This window comes from Ovis aries, chromosome 13 (genome assembly GCF_016772045.2).
Source record: "Ovis aries strain OAR_USU_Benz2616 breed Rambouillet chromosome 13, ARS-UI_Ramb_v3.0, whole genome shotgun sequence".
Lineage (NCBI taxonomy): Eukaryota > Metazoa > Chordata > Mammalia > Artiodactyla > Bovidae > Ovis > Ovis aries.
In genome coordinates this window covers 12286694-12308597 of record NC_056066.1, presented here as the reverse complement: position 1 = coordinate 12308597, position 21904 = coordinate 12286694, and the positions used below count along the sequence as shown (strand labels likewise).

Sequence of the window (21904 nt, the reverse complement as noted above, 5' to 3'; positions counted from 1 at the left end):
ACCATAAATTATGATGTAAGTCCTACACTTCTAAGAGGAAAAAAGGCCATTAAGAAAAAAAAGACATATGAAGAACAACATGGAAACCAGGGTAGGAACCCGTATTTTTTTCTTTAATGTTAAATTACTGGGAGAGATTCATGTCTACTCTTACTCTTCATATAAATTCACTAAAATGTGTGAACACTATAATCCAATCTAAGTAAAAACGTGACATATTAAGAAGTAACTTCTCATTCTGTCAAACGTTGTCCATATATAACAATACTTTTTCATTTGTCAAAAAGGGAACAATAGGCAATATATGAATGATTCAGCACAAATTTATCTGCACAGTCAGAAATATCATTTAAAATATATTTAATTGGTAGCAGAATATTACAACATGCAGAAAAAGGTGGAGTTAGGGATAATCTCTCTTTAAACAATCAATGATCGCAAGTCAACATTTGATTGTGAAAATTTTTCAACTTGAAATAATTTCAAACTGATAGAAAAGTTCTAAGTGCTACAAATTACTCACAAATAGCTTATACCCATATTTACCAAATCAATATTTTGCTCATGCAGAACAATTGTCAGATTCTTTTAATGATATGCAAGAAAACAAATGGATCTATATTGATGTCCATTGTTTTAAAAATTCCACAGATATTAAGAGGAGTCGGGGAGACACTACAAACGCCACTCCCACTCCCTTCACTGACGACACAAACAAATAACCCACACTTCCTACATTTCCCAGGGGAGTGACGAGCAAAACACGCCTCTCCACCAAACTCCTCTGCATCTCCTTTCTGCTCTAACACGGGCAAAGGTACCCGCTCCCTAGCTGGCTCAGTGGTAAATAACCCGCCTGCCGATGCAGGAGACCAGGTTCAGTCCCTGGTTTGGGAAGGTGCCCTGGAGTAGCGGATGGTTACCCACTTTCAGTATGCTTGCCTGGGAAATTCCATGGACAGAGGAGGCTGGCAGGCTACAGAATCACAAGAGCCTGACCCAACTGAATGACTAACACACTTCTAAGTTATTAAAAATATTGATTCAGAATACCTTTTTTTAAAAAAGAAAGATCTTTTAAATCAGAATAATAAATGCCTTTAAAGAAATACTATAATCTTAAAAGATGATGGATGTTAGGAAATTGTTTGCATGGGCATGAAAGGTTTTTATCTCATTAACTATCAGAAAATATACTTATACTTCTGAACTTTATAAGGACAATAAAATGCTACCTGTACATCTCACCAAAAACTAAATGTACCTAAAACTAGATTTCTTGTAATTTTTCAGAAACGTACATGCAGAAATTAATTTCTAGCAACAATGACACAAACTTTCCCACTGTCTAATTAGATTATGCATACTGTTTTCATAATAGATATGAAAAGATTTAAAATGGACGCTTTTCAGAAAACATCTTTCTATATATTATGTTTATTACAACCAGTTGGGGTGACTCAACACTACTTACATCCAGTCATCCACTCCTCACTCATCACTCATTCACTCGTTCATCTTCCAAGTGCCTTGTAAACACCAGTAGAGCGAGCACCACGTTAGGTCCTAGGAACACACAGTCAAATGGGACATGACTTCCCGTCCTGAAGAAGCCACCACATGGTGCGGCCATCGATTCAAGTGCCGTGGCAGGCACCGGCATACGGTACACAAGCTGTCTCATCCAGGGACGTGGGAACAGAAACCCCAAGGTAACCAGAGAGGAAGCTCGATGGAAACTGCCTCTGGGGCCTGTTTCCAGAGCCACAACTTGACCTAGCACAGCCCACTGACTTTCTCAGACCTGAGTCTCCCCATCTGCAAAATATGAGACTGACATCTGACTCCTGCTTCGAAGAACTGAAGATTTCTAACATTAGGGCCATCTCCACGTGCAGGGGGGTGCTCTACAGGGCAGGGCAGAGCCCTTTCTGGCCCTAAATATCTCTCTGATCACATGCCTCAGAGCTTGGCCTTCTGACCACTTGATTCACGTCTTAGATAAGGGCTTTATTTTTAAAAATGCTGCTGCCAGAATATTTTTAAGACTGTAAACCTGACAAATGATTGAGTCTACCCTACTTTTTGAGGTAAGGAGACTCTGAGTAAGTGAAACTTCAGTGAAGCAATTTGATGGAATGCTGAGGATGGAGAGGGTCTGGTACCCCAGGTGTTCTGAGGAGGCTAGTGGGATGCTATGGGGCGAGGACAAAGACCTTGGGCAGCTGGAGAATGACAGGCAGACACGGGACACCTTGGAAATGCAGGAAGAGCAGCAGCATTAAAACCACCCAGGCCAGCCAACATTTTCTCTCTTAGTTCCAAATGAGGCCAAAAAAATTTTTTGCATCCCATCTGTCTCTTCATAAGATACTTTAAAAATTGTCCTGTCTATAATGTGACTGAAATTAGACCCTTTAAAACACAGCTCAACATGTATGAGTGGATAGGTATTTTCAAAACCAAGCTATTTACCTGAAAAAGAAATGAAATTACTAGCAAAGACAAGACAATTAGGCCATGACAATTCATACAGTACAACCAATCAATAACACAATAAATTAATAGCAGAGTGAAGCTGATGCATTACAAATACCTATATATACACTGACCTGCAGAAAAGCACTTTTTTCACTAACATTTGGCACAATAAAAAACTAAAATGCTATATAAGCAGGCCAACCTGAAATGACACCTGGTATTATAAATGGCCTAATCTATATGTTAATAGTGTTGTATCACATAACTGCAGTGAGGCCAAGATAACAGTATGACTTTGGGTTTCTATGGCTACACCCTGGGCAAGCGCGCCTAAGAGGGCTGGCTGCTGACACCACACGGGCGCTCTGAGTGCTTCTTCTGGGTTATTTATGATATGATTTATGATAACGACAACATCTCCTATTTTCTCTCCTCCTCAGATACAATAAATTGCTATCGTTAATCACCCTTCTTGGTGCAACTATGATTACAACAGCATAATAGGCCCTAGCTATGGCAATATTGCGGATTTTTTTTTTTGAAAGAAATAAATACAAGGAGATCTCTTCAGACAACGTCAATATCTCTAATATTTTAATCATCTGTCTTTAAGTCTTTCAGAATAAATTCTACTACAACTAAGATTCCATATCCCAAGATGTAAGCCTTTCGTGCAGATCAAATCCAAGATCGAGCCCCACACATTCACAAGTCACTCCCACCAGGACATTTTTATACTCACAACAGTAAGACTATGCACAGGGTATGGAATCCTTTCTGAGACAGATGACAGCAGTTGCTGCTCTCCTGTAGCAATGAGGCTAATCTTACTGCTGATTCTCCATCCCCAGAGCTAGTCAAACAAGGCAAATCAGCTAGTGGTCTATCAGAAGGGAAGACAGAGACTAGAATCTCTGCCATCATGCAGACATGTGTGACTTGCCTTTGCCCACCACTGCTGGTGTGGTTGCTTAGTCTTTCTGAATTTCTTTTCCTTTCTTGCCCACTCCATGCAACAGTCAGCACTGCCTCTTTGGCTTCTGAGTATCAGAGGGACCCCTTCCTCCCCGCCCCAATGCCCTTTCTATGGCTGACTCTGGGTCTCGCCAGGATGTGGAGCCTACTTGATCTGGATGGCTGCGTGACTTGCTCTGGCTGATGAATCGGTGTTGGCAACAGTGACGCGAGTGGAGGACTGAAAACCACTTGCAGACTGGGGCTTGCCCTTCTGCTGCTCCTGGGAGACCTGCAAACCCCTAGTGCGAATGAGCCTGGGTTAGACTCTGGGAGTTGAGAAACACATCGCTCAGAGCCCTGGTCACACCTGTCAGACATACAAGGGAGGCCATCAATCACCAGCTGATGGCAAAAGTATATACATGCCCAGCAGAAGAACCGCACTGCTGAGCCAACCCCAAATGCCAACTCGCAGGATTATGAGTGAGTAAACAGTTGTAATTTCAAGCCACTAATCTCTGAGGTAGCTTGCCACTTAGCAACACGTTAACTATGTGTTCACACGAACAGTAGATCTGTGTGATCTGTGGTGGTTATGTTCTACAAAGGGGCTGCAAATACTAAATTAGTGAAAACTGAACCGCTCTTCCCAGAGGAAATACAAGGCTAGGTTCCTCAGAGGCTCGGGTTACACTTCTGACAGCAGATCAATATGTAATCTTGTTTCATGTGTGTTTCTGTCTGAAGGCATCTCATTTAATATAGATGTGGATTCACTCACAGCGAGCTCACTGCCAACGGCTCTGTAACCACGACTGCATGGAGCTGCTCTGTTCTCACCATGTAGCGCAGCACAGCCCTCTTGCATTTGGGAACGCCAGCCAGCATCCTGCCTGGGGGCCACTTTGGAGAGCAGAGTCACCGACAACAAGCCAAAAATGCAAGAAGCACGGCAACAAATACACTGAGAAAGCACGCCTGTCGACAGTCTGAGCTGAAATAAGAAGGCAGGGTGTTGCCATGTGGGACTCAGTTAGAAACATGCACAGCCCAATATCCTGCCAGCCATGCACCTGCCCACAAATGGCCAGAAAACAGTGGTGGTGGAGGGGAAAGCGGGAGGGCAGGAAGGTAAGGAGAGTGTCACAGGCAAAGGCTATTTCCTGCCTTCCTTCCTTCACCCAGCAAATGTTTACTGTGATCAATATACAGCAGGCCACACGAACCCAAGTAAACAAAAGACAAGGTTCCCCTCCCCGGAGACTTTACATGTCGGTAGAGTGGATAGGCAACTAATACGTGTAAACAATATTTCATAGTGATTAAGTGCTCAGAAGTTCATAAAACAGGGTCACATGTCAGGGGAGGGAAAGGGCTATTTTAGACAGAACATTCACTGAGGAAGTGACATATTGGCTGAGACCAGATTCCTGAGAAAATAACAGTTTTCTAGCCCACTCAGGGGGAAAAATGCTAAAGGACTAGTCAGATTTAACACAACCACACTCAACAGAAAATCACTTATCATATGAAATTACACACATGTAAAAAGTCACTGAGCTTGCATGTCAGCACTGCTTTCCCAGTTTACATGGTGAAGCAAACAGACACGTGCCAGAGGCCAACGTACTTAAAGAAAGTGGATCAAGAAAGGACGTTTATCCCTGGGGTGATACCTCATTCTGTTTTGCACAGTTTGCTACCATAAAAATAAAGTAAAAAATAACAGCTACATTTAAGTAGTTGATGACTGACGCCATGCTTTTACACTGCACAGGCTTCTAGGTAGGGAGTATACATGCTTTTAACCAAACCTTTATTCTAATGCAGGGTTGTCCCTGTGCTCTAAATGACCTTGACAAAATTCTGGAAGAAATATCCCAAGACCCGGGGCTCTGAAGCTATTTTAGAATTAGCTCTGAATAATTGTCCCACAATATGAGTTTCTTGATTAATTGCTTCAGATAAGGTCTCCTTTTCGTCCCTGGCCTCCAGTGGCTCCCTCTAGTTCCCATAATCACTTTTGTCTCATTCTTCTGAACCCTGGAAGGCCAAGAGAAAAATCAGAGATACACCAATTCCATTACTCGAGGATTAGCTAAGAGATAACCCTTTGTATTCCATTACTGACCATTATTTGAGTAATTATTCAGTAACTACCATGCGTCTGAAAGATGCACTAATTGTTTTCTGAGGCTCACTGCTGCTCTGCACCAGACAAATCGTGAATGCCATGTTCTTTAACCCACAAATCTACATTTGGGTCACAGGAGAAAAATGGCTAGTAACTTGGACTGGATTTCCTTTTTCTTGGATTTCTTTCGCTACCTGAAACAGAAAAGCTGAAACAACAACAATTAGTCTGCTGAAGGTCTTACTGACTAAATAGAAAATTAGGACTCTATTTTTGACCAGATTTCTGTCTTGCAAGAGTCAGATTTCTGTACAATTTAGACAGAAAATTGGCAAGGGATGGCTGTTCCATCTAATTTCAGCAAAATTAGTATTCAGCCACCGGAATTTTTGGCAGTAGTCCAGCATATTTATCCAAAGCAATAAGTAGACAGAAAATAAAAAGAAAATTAACAATCATGCCTAAATAAGTTAGTTTCTCTCTTTACCTCTGTTTTCTCTCACACACACCAACATTAAAAAAAAAAAAGTGGATAACTTTAAAAGCATATTTCATGAATGGATTCACAGTCTTGTGTTCTCTAGTTAGTATCAAATGCAGACAGAACAAGAAAATCCACCCAATTTTTAAAGTACAAAAAACCCGAGGATGGTCAGCAGACTCAAACATAGTCTACAAAGGAGGAATGTGTCTTTTTTCATTGCTTATCCTCCATCAGTATGTCAGCTCTTGATTACCCTTACCAACAGATGGGAATGAGAGAGACAGTGATTCCAAATTCACTAGAAACTGCTTTGGAATGCATCCTGACGAAAGCGGAAAACCCAAAGAGCTGTGTGCTTACCTTTCGTTTCTTCTAGAACTCTAGTAGGCACCAGGAAAACGAACAAACAAAAAACCCAAGAGGCACAAATCATGCTTCTGATTTACCAAGCACCTACCATCTGCAAGCTTTGAGCTCAGAGAAAACTGGAAAGTGTCTAAGTTTGGCAGCAAAAAGGGAGCTTCCATTCACCAGTCTGCTGAGCACCTACTATACACTGGGCACCAGGCGCTAAGGACTGAAGTAAAAGACCTTCCAAATGCTCACCTATGGGAAAGTTACAAGTTGAGAAACACACGTATCATTTAAAATAGGACAACTTGTAACAATAAAAAATAAGCAGCGTGCCAAGGCTCTCAGAAACAAACAGCAAGAGCAGCACCGCCCAACAGAAAGTAAATGTGAGTGAATCAGGGGGGGAAGGTCTGCTTCGGGCAGCAGCCCCAGAAGCTGCGGCCGGTGAGCCGGAGCAGAGAAGAGCTGCCTGCCAGCCCCACCTCTGCCACCTCCTACTCTCTCCATCTCTCTGAGGCCATCAGAGAGTTACTTGCAAGCCTGTACTTGTCAGCTTGCGATCCAGAAGAAGAACCAGGAGGCGAGCCTGACATTTGGTTTTTGGCTCCAGGAGCCTAGAAAAGCCACAGTCCAGAGCCTGGGCACAGTACTTAGCAGGCTCATGGGTCAAAAAGAACAAAACCTAACTGACACGTGGTCTCAGCAGAACCCCAGGAGCCACTGTGTTGAGAACAGACTTGGTGGGGACGGGGGGAATCAGGGGCACAGAGAAAACCTGGGTGGCAATCGTGGTGGCCCAGGGGTCGGGGAATGACTGGGGCCTGAGTCAGGTGATGGAGACCATGACTGGTGGTCATAGTCCTGTTGAGAGAAGAAGATTCTAGAAGTGTCTTTTGAGGGGGCAGCAAACGGAAGGGGGTGCTTAATGTTTCTAAATATTTTCAGTTAGCTGCCAGGATTTGAGAATCCAGAAATGCCAAGAAAATAAAAACCTAAAGATCTCAATGTTCTGCCTTTCCAAAAACATCAGATTTAGAGCCCTACAGCCTCATCCCCATGAGGCTATAACCCACTATAACCTCATCCCCATGGGGCCACTTCACGGTCGCCATATCCCCAGCTCCTCGCGGGATCTCCACCTGCAGCCCCCACTGGGAAGCCTGGAACAGACTGGCCCCCAAGATAGAGCGGGATTTCCACCTGCAGCCCCCACTGGGAAGCCTGGAACAGACTGGCCCCCAAGATAGTCTCTGCTGGCATAACCTAGGACTTGGTTAGAATCCTTGAAGTTTTCTCTAGAACCTGGTTTAACTAAAGAAAGACAAAGCTTAGGGTTTATAGGCACATCAACATGAATATCCTGTTCACATCAACACGGTCCTGTTATACAAACACATAAATACAACATACCCCTGAACTCCCAGAGATGAGTCTTATAAATATGCCAATGACATCCAATTAAAGCAAATGGATTAAAAATATATTTGATAATAAAATGTTTACCTTAAAGTATCTCTTCAGATAAGTAATATTTGTTGACTCACTGTATATGGGAAATCTTACAGAGAACTATAAAAGGCAATGTATGTATCACCATGGATGTCTGAGGCTGACTCCTTTTCTCTGACTCTCAAAGGGATTTCTTCCAAAACAGAATTATGAATTATAAGAACATAACTAATAGAACTTAATGAAAATGTCAACCTGCCCCTTTTGAAATATAACTGAAGAGGAGTCATACGACACAACCCCATTTGTGAAGAAACTGACCTCAGAACAAGTGTTTGCAACTCCTTGAAGTTATACTCAGTGTGACACTTTTGGGGGAAGTGACAAGATGTAATTGAAATGGACCTATTAAAAACAAAAAAATGTTCTAAAGTTAAATGTTATTTAAGAAAGCAGGAACACAGTGCTACGTTCCTCATATTCTCTTGTCCTCCTTCTTCACTCCTTACAAATACGTTCACAATCCTTCTCGATCACGAAACACCCAAGATCTCAAAAACTCAGACAACAGGCATTTTCCAGCCCCAAGAAATTCAGTCAAGCAGGGAAGACACACAAGAAAATGAGAGCTCAGGGAAGCTAGGGAACCATCAGAGTACAGAAGAGGGTGCTCAGTCCTTTGTTAAATCGCTCCAAAAGAGGAGTTTTCCCCTGATTATTCCAGTTCACCACTTATTTACTCTTCAACTCTTTCCTAAGTGCCCCAACCACTTGCCTGAAATGCCCTTCGCTGGTTCCTTGTAACTTCCTCACCTCTCACTACAAAGACTCCTCTTCCTGCCCGCCCTCTAGATGAGTAAAGGCTGATCACACTTCCTTTCTCCTGAAATTCTCTTTTGTTATATTCAGTTCAACTTCAGTTTAACAAATACTAATTTATACCTGGCAGCCTCTTTGAGAAGGTGGGGACTATCTAGTAATCTCTCTGTATCTTGTACCTTGAACTGCCCGTGAAGGCTTGTTAACAAAGGAAATAAGTATCCAGTGTCAGTACTTGCTGCCTGAGGGTCTAGGATCAGTTGGCAAAATTAAACTGCAGGATGTATAATGTTGTCATCATCTAAGATTTGAAAACATGGGCTCTTAATGTTCCATTTTGAAGACTTCAAGTTATAATTACCATCTTATGTTTTAGAACCACCATGATAATCCATGTTCTGTTTATTTATAAAGTCTTCTTGTAATTAGAAATTCGAAATAACTGAGGGTATGCTCTGATGGTCTATGAGAACTTAGCTTGGGAGCTGAAATTCCCTGGACCCAAGTCCACAGTGAATCACAGTTTCAAGTATCCACGAAGGTCTCTCCCAGGGTGAGAAAGGGGACTCTGTCGTAAATGAACTTTACAGTCAACAGAAACATAAACAGCCTAGTGATTAAGAACAGAATTCTTGGGGTTCAAGGCCCAAGTCTGCCACGGATTAGCAGCAGCACCTGACTTCTTCATGCTCTGGCACATCATCAGTGAAGTGGGAATGATAATAAAACCAACTATGAGTTACTGAGAGAAGCAAAATAAATGAGACAATGCATGATACATAATAAATGCTCGATATATTTTAACTTACATGAGTTACTAGGTGAATTAATCAAGCATAACACCTAAATTTAAAAAAAAAAAAAAAAACAGAAGAGCCAGGCGATGCAACTGTCAATATGAGCTGGTGATGGACACATCAGGTTCTCCATGTTATTAATATATCTGTAGTGCTACCACGGGTTTGGTAGACACAGTTCTGGAAAGGGAAAGTTGTGGGATTTCTAAAGATAAAGACCTCTTTCCCCAGTAGAGATATTAACATATTACATGTGCTACAAAAATACAACTCCCATATTTTCCCATGTTAATTGTACAGTATTAAGAAAATGGATATCGGCATTATGCACATTTATAGTATTACTAACTATAAAATTAATTATTCAAAATTACTTTTCTAGACAAACTTTGTTTCTTAGGGAATACATGACCTTCACAACCCATTCATTGATGGTCAAGAATCAGTTACACATAATTCAAGTAGGTATATATTTGTCCATTTTTTTCCTTTTCTACCTACTGACGCCTACCTAAAAATCTTGCCTATGTAACTGTTAGCCTTTTAGGATTTCTCTTAAGCTATACCCTTTATATTTACACAGAAATTTAATTTCTTACTTGGGTTTATCATGTTGGGTGATATTTTTACACTGGGTTTATTTCTCCCTTTTCTTGTCTTTTTTGGCATCTTATTATTTTAGACCATTATGAAATTAAGCCCAACTCTTAAATGAATATAAACAGTATTCTATACTCTTATTTATTGGTAATGTATTGTTTAAATAATATAGGCTTATTATTTCAGAAAAGTAGAAAACGCAGATAAGCAATGTGGAACATCAAAACAAAACAAAGCAAAACAAAATGCCACACATAATCCTAAATCCCAGAGGAACCACTTCCTCATGCTCGTCTTAATTCACAGCCATCCTTAACTGGAAAGGACTGAATTGATAACAATAATAGAGACTGTGGAAGAATGTGATCAAAAATAGAGAAGAAATTTACATCTCTCAATTAATGAAAATGAAGAGATTCTTGTAGTTCTAGTTACAGGAAGACCTGTCTCAATAGAAAACATTTTCCAATCAATAAGAGATTGTAGAAGAACTCGGTCAGAAACAGAGAAAAAAATTTACATCTCTCAATTAATGAAAATGAAGACATTTCTGTAGTTCTAGTTAAAGGAAGACCTGCTGCTGCTGCTGCTGCTGCTGCTGCTAAGTCGCTTCAGTCGTGTCCGACTCTGTGTAACCCCATAGACAGCAGCTCACCAGGCTCCCCGTCCCTTGGATTCTATCTTGGTATAAAACATATTCTAATGTTTAGAAATTTAATTCCTTCTGAGTGGAATAAAATGCAGAAAGAGAAAAATCTGAAAGGCAAAAAAAAAAAAAAAAGCCTCCCTTAACTATGCATTGCTGAACAAATGTAGTTTTATTACATTAAATTCAAGTTTATGAGAATTTTGCTTATGGTTACTAAAGACTGCTTATGATAACTAAACATTGCAAACAGTGCAAACAAATGGGAAACTCTAGAAAACAGTTCTCCTTTGGAGATGAAAATGTTATCATAAGCACACGCCTTCAACTACATGGTGTGACCTATCTTATGCCTACTTCTCTAGAGGTCAAGCATCCAAAAGAAAGAAAGAAAGAAAGAAAAATCCTGATTTTCCAGATTTTTCAAACAGTTCTATGAAACTTAAACAAAAGCTACTAAATAATAACTACCTGCCAGAAAAGATCATTTGCATTTCCTGGTAAGAGAAAGGGAGCCAGTCTTGGGCTATTACCCAGATAGCTGTGGGTACACAGGTCTACAAAAGCCATTAGAATATTAGTTTTGATCTGTTCTAAGTCGCAGTTATTAACACAAAGGCAGTCCCACAAGCTTTGCTTGCCCACATAGGAATTACACCAATTATTTATTCATAATGACATCCTTGAGTCAGCAGGTGAAGTATGTTTGGATGGAGTACTCCAGTATTAAGAAATTAATACAATGCATAACACAATTTGGAAATGTCCATGATGCATTCTAATGGCATTTCTGACACAAAAGTAAGATTTCATGGAAAATCCATTTATGGAACCCTGCCCCCCAATACCTAAGATTCAGGTCAAGGGTAATTCTGTTGTGTATAACTATTTTAATTAGCTCATTTGACTGCTACTGAGTGCTTCCTGTACCCTGGGCTGGCACTGTTCTAGGTGTTGGGGACCCTGTGAAGAAGTCAAGGACACATGTGGAGTCTTGACTGGCCAGGGACCCACAGGGTCACACACAGGAGGAGACGTGAACTTCTCTGTTCAGCTTTGAGGGCAGAACACAATTCCTCTAAAGATCAATAAAGAACTACAATTCTTGGCAATTAATAATACATTTAAGAAGTAAAAATGAATCAACATAAGAGGTGCTTTACCCCAAGGCTCACAGGAAGCTTGCTGCATTGCCAATATTAGTTCACACCTCAGTGGTGTCCTCGGGGGTACAACTGGGTACCCTATACATTCAAACAAGTTAATTTTGAAAAAATTATTTATCTAGTTTGAGTGAAACAGTAGCAAGATAAGCAGCAGGAAACTAAATCGACAGGATTACTCAAAAAGCAGACTCTTCAGCAAGCTTCCCTTTTCAGTGAGACTTGGACATACTCGTGTCCTTTGATAGAATGAAACTAACGAGACAACTAGAAAACTGGGATTTCTCCTCCAAGTTTTAGTTCTGATTTCCCTCCTCTCCACCCTTTGCCCCCCAAAAGAATAGACAGTGCACTGGGGTACAAGGTTATGGGTGTTTTTCTTCTATACTTTCCAATCTTTCTTTAATGCTGTGCATTTTCAAAAGGAAAAAAATAACCTGAATAGATTTTTAAAGACTACTTCATTGCTTACAGGGTCACCACCAAGAGAGTACACTCTTCACTTGTACCAAAACAAATGGCTTTGGTGTTGAAAAAGGTTAACGAGAAAGGAAGTAGACATAGTCCCATGAAGCTGTGTGAATGACCCACATGCCTGACTTCTATGTTTGTTATGGTTTGATAGGCAGGTCAGTGGGCTTAACGACCAAGGCTAGAAGGGAATTTCAAATTCCTGAATGATAAACGAAGCACAGACACTAGGGCAGACCAGCTTCCTGACAGGATAAAGTGCGTAAGACTGCTTGGGTGTGCTTTAAAATCAGAACATGCTAGCAGAAAAGTGTCACTTTCTTCAGTGTTTTTATACCAGTATATTTTCTCATCAAGTCAGCACAAAATGAAACAAACTTCATGTACAAGAAAACCAGCTTTGGCTTCTCCATCCCTCCTCGCCTCTCAAACACCCTTGCACGAAGTACAAAACAGTAATTAATAAACGCTAAGCATGAGCTACTCAAACTTCCTCACACTGACAGAGAAAGGAATTTTTAAAATAAAATTATAGCTAAATATTGTGAACTGCATGGTTTAACTGTCCTAGTTTTAATGTTTCCATCAAATTTCATAAACTTCAAGTATGAAATATACTTTATACCTTGGAGTGGTCCTTTATTTTTAAAATGAGAATAAACAGTTTGTTATCACATCACATCAAATGTCAACTTTATAGATTTCTTGTTTGAGATATCTAACCTTGGCTTTTGTATAAAGAACCAATCACATGTGCAAAAATTTAATTCTCCTCCCAATTATTCAAATACAATGAACTATCAACTATAGTAGTATTTGTATAGTGAATCCAAAAAACTGAGGAAGAGGGTCCACATTTTATTTATATTTAAAGTAGGAAGGTATTCCTTAAAAATATATATTATCATGCATCAACTACTGTATTTAATTCAGGATGAACATTAAGTCAACAAGGGACTAATGTGACAACTAGAGGTGGAAGGAAAAAGACAAGATTTGTTTTTACTGCACAGAAAACACAGTAATACTAACACCAAAAATAAGAAGAAAGAAGAAAATAATGAATGAAGCTTATTCAGACTGCTTTAAACATACACAGATGTGGTAAACACGAGAAAAATTAAATTAGTTTTCATGCAAGAATATTACAGATTACAGTAATAAACAAAGCCCTCCTCCAAAGTACACAGGAGTCCATTTTCATGACATACACACACAGAACCCATGACAAAGAGGTTAATAAACAGACACATAAACCATATATTATTACTTAAGATGGGACACAACGCAATTTTCAATTACATCTGATACTCTGCTCTTGCAGACTCTTTATTTTGGTTCATACAGCGTGAATCAAGGATATAAAATGTCAGCCTTCAACCTGAACTGTCTTGCTGTTGGAGATTTCTGTCATAATCATAATAGGATTTAGACAAAGGCGCTCATTTTAATGATTTGGGTTTACTCACCTAGAAAGAAAAAACTTTTAATAAAGGTAGTATGAGGAAATAACTGTTGGATAGGCTGACCAGAAATCTTATATGGAAGATTTACACATATTAAAAGAACCTAATGTTACTAAGTGGTTTAATGTATATGCTAGGAGATACAAGTTTCCTAATAAACCTATTATTTATGACAGAACAATACACTGCTCCAATTAGGAATTTTAATCTCCTTTTGTTTTCTCTCAAGTGATATATGGGTGAGATAAAATGAACTGGTTTCCTAATGTTTCAAGGAGTAGTAGTATTACTCCGGAATACTGCTTTAAAATAGAGCTTTCCTTACGTACCAGTATATAAAACTGGCAGGTTTGGTCACTAGGCCGGGTTCGACTCTGCGACCCCATGGACTGCAGCACACCAGCTTTCCCTGTCCTTCACTATGGACAGTAAGTAATCAAAATAGACACTGAAACAGGAATAACTAAGTAATAAACCACGATCAGGGGACTGCTAGTCATCTGGTTTAAAAATCGATTATTTAAGTGAGGATAGAGAACAATTGCTTTGAATCAACAAGTCTCACTTGCCTGGCACAGTCATGATCTCAGTTATGTTGTACTTTTATCCAAAAAGGACTTGACATAAAAGCACCAAGCCGGCTATTACTAACTACTACACTGTTATTTTAATGGCGATTTGCATATTATATTATTTTAAATTGGACACTGAGGCATCTGTTTGATATCTGGAATACTCCTTGATTATCATCTACTGTCTCCTAAAGAGAAGAGACGTATGGAGAAATTAAGGGATGAGATTAAGTAGTACAATTACCACACTTGAAAAACTGTACAAGTTTAAAACTCACAAATCGGTCCTCACTTGATTCCAGAAAAAGCAGTAAATATATCCACTATAATGGGAGCCCAATTCAAATCTAGGCCAAAACCATTCACCAATAACTCTAGTTTAATGACAGTGTATTTAATAAGCAGAACAAAAATTCAAGCAGGAAGAAGTATCAATACTCAATTATAGCCTGGAGAAATCTGACAAGGTTCCAGGGACAAATATTCCTTGTAAAAATTCCTTTGAGTTTGAATGAACAGTTGAACTTACTAAGTACACAGATCACTATTTTTAAAGAGAAAAAATAAAACATATATGAACACAAATATATTTCAACATAGGCTTGACGAAAATTTGACTGTTATTTCCTGGGAGATGGAAAACTATACCTTATACAGTTCAGTACGTCTATCACCTGGTATGAGATCTTTAAATGTTTCTGGAATTAAGAGAAGCATGGTCTTTGCTTAGCTCTGGCATTTCAGTTCTTGATTCATAGGATAATGTCCAAATTAGAAAATAAAAATCACTTTCAAAAAACAGAAAATTTCTCTGTCATTTAAACTTCTAAAATATTCAATGAACAATAGTGTTGGCCATAGAGCTGAAAACTCAAGATGTTTTCATCTTGAAATGTAAACTTACAAAAAAAAGAAAAAAAGAACTATGAAACCTTTACCTGAAATCTTCTTGGTAGTAAGTTTCCAAGCTTTGACGGCAAGCCACAGTAAAAAATATTCTACATCTTCACAATTATACACACACATCTATGTATAAGTACAGCAAAAGTGTCGTGAGACAATATTTGCCCTCACTCTGGGTGCAGAATTCTATAAAAAATTTTAATGCGTTTTCAACCCACTAAACTGACTTAATAATCATTAATAAGTCATGACCTGAAGCTGGAAAAACTGCTCAGTTCGTCTCAGAAAGGTTTTTTAAAAGGGGGGAGGTGTCTAAGGGAACTGATGTAGGTTTTAGCTTTGAACAGAATATTTTGGATAAGTAACAGAATACTAAGTAGGAATTTTTAAAGGCAGTAGGGCAGTAACCTCAAGCGCAGTAGTCTGAATACTCTCAACTTTTACCAACTAAATAATGTGGAAAGGATAGGAAAACTACCTTATAAATAAAACCACTCTCACTGTCCTGCTTCAGTAAAGTATGTCTTTTATTAGATTTCCAAGAGGAACAGTGCGCACTACTAACAAGACCAAGAAAGAATGGAGAAATGCACAATGTCCAAGATAGCGTCTGACCTAAAAAAGAGCTCCTGAGAATTATCTGGGGATTCCAACTCCCCTCAAACAGAATACCACTAATATCCTCCAGATTGTCTGGCCCAAGCCCTTGCCATCTCAAGAAAATGTTTACATTACAGCTGGGTTCAAATGCAAGGTCAGTTAGCTTTAAGATTTGGGAAACCACCAAGAGCTTTTTAGCTACAGTATAAATCACTGCTAACAAAATTATTAAATTTCTAAATTGACAAAAACAGTTGCACTCTAATTTAGTGCCACCATGTTTCCTCAAAATATATGGCGAAAAGATAAGCTTTATTTCAAAAATGTTTTACCTGCAAATCAAAAGGCTTTTCAGGTTGAGCCATATTATGCTAAAGAAGGACAACAATTAACTGTGATTTTTATCTCCCTTCTGCCTTCAAAAACGCCAGTTTATGTCAAGTAAACAAGATAAGGCATTTATATTGTACAAATGCAGACTTGTTCTTTAGAAATTGTTTCTGTGAATAATACAGAGTAGACACCAGGAGATTATTTTCTATTTCATTATATGCTACACAAAAATCAATATGACTTTATTGGGGATAAGATGGCTAGGAATGCATTTTATCATTTATATCTCGGAATGAAATGGACAACATGAAAACCTCAACATTGTAAACAGAGATTGGGATCATGCAATTCCCACAGCATTCATCTGGTGGGGGAGCAAATCCAACAAATGACCCAAGTATTACACAGATAATAATGTGTGTATGTGTGTATATATATATATGAATATAAGCATATACATGATTTAAATATGTATATATATTTAGGATAACGTTAATAATTGAACAAACCATCAAGTACAAGCAAGCACTAGCAATGCTTAAAATGCCTTTCTCTGTACATGTAGGGGAAATGTCATGCAGCACTGCTCAAACTTCAAACCCCGCTGGGTTCTATATACGCATCCTCTCTATATCTTAAGTACAGGCAAGCCTGGACATATCCCCATTTTACAGGTGAAAACACTGAGGCTGGGGAAGGCCCTATGACTTGCTCACGTGTACAGTTAACCCAAGAAACAGCAGGTCCACCTACTCTGCAGGACGGAAGCAGGACCACTGAGTTCCTGGTGGAGTTCCTGGTGGGGCCGCCCCCCGCCCCCACGCTCAATACCATCCACCTCGCTGGGGCCGGGCACAGAAGAGACAAACCCCACAAGGAGCCCATCATAAAGCAAGACAATTGGCTCCCCAGCACCAGATGGAAGCACAGCTGACGCCTCACAGGACACCCCCATTACCTCAACCTCCCTTCACCCCTGAAGCTGAGCCTCCCCGATGTCCATCCATCGTCACCTGGCGGCTCGCTCCCATGCAGCTCTCCGGCCCCATCTGCCCGGACTCTGTGCCTCCAAGGCTCACACCCCTGCACGAGCAGAGTCCCCTGTGCGACCAGGGTCTTCTGGCAAGGCTTCGCCGAGCTTTCTGTGGAATCTCAGGGGACACCATGCCCATGGCGGCCATTTCAACTGGTGCCGTCTTCTCTCCCTGGACCGCATGCCAGCTGTCCCCGGTGAGCTGGGTCCCTTCTCCTCATCTTGCTTCCCCACCACCCTCCCCCTCTGCTATGCTTCCCACGGAGCAACGTCATCAGGCAGCATCATGACTGCTTCCTAGAGTGCTCATCTCTGGCCCAAGGAGTTAGTCCTCCTCATTTGGGGGAGATTCTCATCCCCACTTTATTATCTCCACCTCTATTCAAGTGACCCAAGCAACATCCATGTAATGGTTTCAACGGCTGAATGACAAGAGCGGCACCCCGTGCGCCCCATCCTGGTGGGCTGTTGCCCGACTGCATGGAGCCTCGTCTGTAACCGGAGGACGATGGTGGAGTCTGACCCACTAGTGATTCACTAGTAACCCCCACCAACATTCTCCATCCCCCCTTCCCAGGCCGGCCTCCTCAGATCACACCTGAACCGCACTTGCAGGCTCTTGACTCCCCCGCTCGCCGTTGCCATCATCACACTCACCTGGCCAACCCCCATCCCTGCTTACATCCAGCTCCTCACTCACCCCAGCCTCTACCCAGCCAGCTCCATCTGGACTCTCTCTGGACATGGACCCATTTGTGGCAAATGGGCCCCCAGCACTGCCTGGCATTGCTGCACTCCTCCGGCTCTTCCTCTCTCCCATCCACCTTGGAGAGCATGCTGTGCCTTCGCCTGTTTCTTCGCACTGCCCCATCCCCCTTTTCCCTCCCCGGCTCTCACTGCCTCTCACTCTGCTGTGTCATCAGGGGAGCAACCCGCACCTCCTCTTCCCCAGCCAGCTGGTTTGTTCCAGGACTCCACTCCTCCACTTACACTCCCTTGCCACCACCAACTGACTTCTCTCCAGCAGATCTTTCCTAGGAGCAAACACTATGCCATCTCCAATGGGAAACACAAAATAAAACTAGCAGAAGGACCTTCCTTGGGCCTGACCCCTCCCATGTGTCTGCTGTCCTGTCTACACCCTTTGAACCCCTCCTGCTGGCTGTCTCTACTACTCACCTTCCATCTGCTCTTCAAGCTCCTCCAATCAGACTTTCACCCCCACCCCCACCCCCAAACCACTCTAGTCAAGGCCAACAGTGGCCTCTGTTCTGCCAAATCCAATGATCCACTTTCAGTTTTCATCTTAGGTAATTTCTCAGAAGTATTTCCTTTCCAAATGCCTTTTTCCCCACTGGCGTCTGAGTCTTCTCCTCACACCCTTACCCAGTCCGTGAGTGGGCCACTCCACCACCTCCAACTGCTTCTCCCACAGCCTGCTGCTGCTGCTGCTAAGTCGCTTCAGTCATGTCCGACTCTGTGCAACCCCATAGACGGCAGCCCACCAGGCTCCTCCGTCCCTGGGATTCTCCAGGCAAGAACACTGGAGTGGGTTGCCATTTCCTTCTCCAATGCATGAAAGTGAAAAGTGAAAGGGAAGTCACTCAGCCGTGTCCGACTCAGCGACCCCATGGACCTCAGCCCACCAGGCTCCTGCATCCCTGGGACTTTCCAGGCAAGAGTACTGGAGTGGGGCGCCATTGCCTTCTCCCCTGCGGTCTGCTAACAGCCTCCTAATCTGACCCCACCTGCTAGTCTCCTAAGAGCAGCCAGAGTGATCTCACCAAAGCACAAATGAGATGATGCCCCTCCCTTGACCAAAACTGCCTCTAGATTAGAAGAGATCCAGACTCTTCCACAGGGCTTCCCCAGTGGCTCAGTGGTAGACAATTCACCTGCAATGAAGGAACTGCAGGAGACTCGGGTTCCATCCTAGGTCAGGAAGATGCTCTGCAGGAGGGCATGGCAACCCACTCCTGTGTTCTTGTCTGGAGAATCCCATGGACAGAGGAGCCTGGCGGGCTACAGTCCACGAGGTCGCAAAGAGTCAGACAGAACTGAGCACACACACAAAGGATAGGAAGGAACTAGACTTCAAGGTTCCCATTCTCAATCTTTGTGTATAATAATACATGTCAATGTATTTGGAATATATGCAATTACATTTTGAGTTTTACTAGAATACTGTCTCATGTGGGGAAAACTGTATTAGAAGATAGCAAATGTAAATCATATGACTATGCTACTCAGTGAGCTTCCCAGGTGGCTCACTGGTGAAGAGTCCACCTGTCCCCGCCACTAGACTCGGGAGACGAGGTTTCGATCCCCGCGTCAGGTAGTTCCCTTGGAGGAGGAAATGGCGACTCACTCCAGTAGTCTTGTTGGAAAACCCCATGGACAGAGGAGTCTGGCGGGCCACAGTCCACGAGGCTGCAAAGAGTCAGATGCAACTCAGCACGTGGGTAAACCCTTCTAGATGGCGGCTTACCAGCCTCTCCACTCCTGCCTCCACGCTCAGCTCCTACCACCCGCTGCAGGCCCTGCGCTGCCACAGGCTACCGCGTTATTCTAGAAGGCGTGAAGCCCGTCGACTGCGAGGCCACAGCAAGCACCCGTGCTGCACCCTCTGCTTGAACTGTTATACCTCAAACGCACACGCGGTTGGGAGGGGGAGATCCACCGGGATCGTCTGCTCAGGTCTGCTCTGATGCCACCCTGACGGCTCCATTCAAAGTGCCGCCTCTCCGGATTCCCCGTCCTCACCCTCTTTCCTTCCTTGCTTCATTCTTTCCACAGTACTTCTACTATCTGCTGGTATTTAGTCCCTCAGTCGTGTCCGACTCTTTGCAACCCCGTGGACTGTAGCCCGCCAGGCTCCTCCGTCCATGAGATTTCCCAGGCAAGAATACTGGAGCGGGTTGCCATTTTCCTTCTCCATACTACTATCTGAAGTTCTGTCAAATGTCTCTTTAGTTACTTTAGTATAGTCCGTCTCGCCGACTAAAATGCCGGCAGAACCAGCGCCTGAACCTGGTATGTTTTGTTTGCTGGTGCACTTCTCTGAGAGTGGAGCACACAGTGCGCATCCGCTGAGTTGGTGCACGTGGTTAGCAGCGGGGCGGGCCGGGGAGCCCAGGCTCCTATCATTCGGAAACATAAGAGTTTTCTAGGTTACAACATACTGCCTGTATTTCTCATGAAAATTAGACAAATAAGTATAAACCCAATTCACTTACTTTTTGTCAATCAACTTACTTCAAAATTATGTATTTTAAGATACAGGCTATGTCTCAAATAGTAAACAAAATAGAAAAGCAGGAGTTTTGAAAAAAAGAGAACTACACACACTCCGGAGTTGCTTTCAAGCTATGAGATACATGACAGTTCGAATGTATAAACACAAGAGTAAACCTGAATTTTTAAAAGATTCCTTTAACTGCAGTTAAACTTAGATTCACAAATTAAATTAGCATACTGCAAAATCTCACCTGATATGAAAGACATGCCTTTCACCAGCTCAGCTGGCTTGCAGGTTAAATAGAAAATTATGTAACAGACGTGGTGTTCATTATTAAAACAAACTACCTAAACTGAGATACATGTAGATACATCAACAGATATACTTAGATTTTCAGAACAAATCCAGTTCTTATATTCTTAAAATTAATTAATGTCTTCTTTTTATTACATTTTATAGCTACAGTACACGAAACTGATGGGCTGAAGCTGAGTGATGGTTCCATGAAGTTAATTAATTACACTATTCTACTTGAAACTTCCCATAACGAAAACCTTTTTAAAGTTTTTGAATATTCCACACTTAGTTTCTGTGTGTATGCAACTGAAAAACAAGACTGGAATATCTACTTTAATTACCTGAAGAAAAAGACATCACGGAATAATCCATCAATAAAGGAAACTTTAATAGCTAGGTGACTGAGAGCCAGGTTTCTCTTTTGTGTGATGCTTTAACAAGTAACTATTGGGGAGTGTCCAAACCAAACACTTTGGGGTTAAGTGAAAGGACTACATTGGGACGATTTACAAACCAGTCACTCACTCACTCTGACACAGCAGACACAGAGGACCACTCAAACACTCAACGAGACCGGGGCTTCAAAAGCTATGCCGCATTCATAAACTCAGGGTGGCATAGAACTTTGGGAGCCTAAAAAGTCGTCATCCTAAACCCTAACCGGAATTCACGGGTGACCGTGCGAGCAACTGTGGCCTTTCCTGGGATGGGAGCTCAATGTGCTCTGACCTTCCAGTCTTCAAGGGAAGAGCTAAAACAAAGTTATGTGGTGTGGAAGAAATTATCCAATTTAAAGATGTTGGCAACAAAAGAAAAAAACTTTTAGACATTTTTTAAACATACGTTTAAGTCCACCTAAACACATCTGTGGGATGAATGAAAATTATGCCCCACCAAAGGCTTTGACTGTGTGGATCACAATAAACTGTGGAAAATTCTGAAAGAGATGGGAATACAGACCACCTGACCTGCCTCTTGAGAAATCTGTATGCAGGTCAGGAAGCAACAGTTAGAACTGGACATGGAACAACAGACTGGTTCCAAATAGGAAAAGGAGTACATCAAGGCTGTATATTGTCACCCTGCTTATTTAACTTATATGCAGAG

General features: G+C 41.7%; 1 protein-coding gene across 3 annotated transcripts in view; it reads right to left on the bottom strand.

The window, feature by feature from the left end:
• Window positions 1-21904, bottom strand: part of TAF3 (TATA-box binding protein associated factor 3) — a 119808-nt gene that overhangs the window by 38345 nt on the left and 59559 nt on the right. The window contains exon 1 of one of the 3 annotated variants that reach the window (XM_012188167.5): window positions 6417-6529. The exons of the other annotated variants lie outside the window; for them this stretch is intronic. Within the exon in view, the coding sequence (XP_012043557.1) occupies window positions 6417-6489 (73 nt within the window). The 5' untranslated portion in view covers window positions 6490-6529. Of the gene's footprint in view, window positions 1-6416; window positions 6530-21904 lie in introns of those variants that run through there. 3 annotated transcript variants of the gene reach the window in all.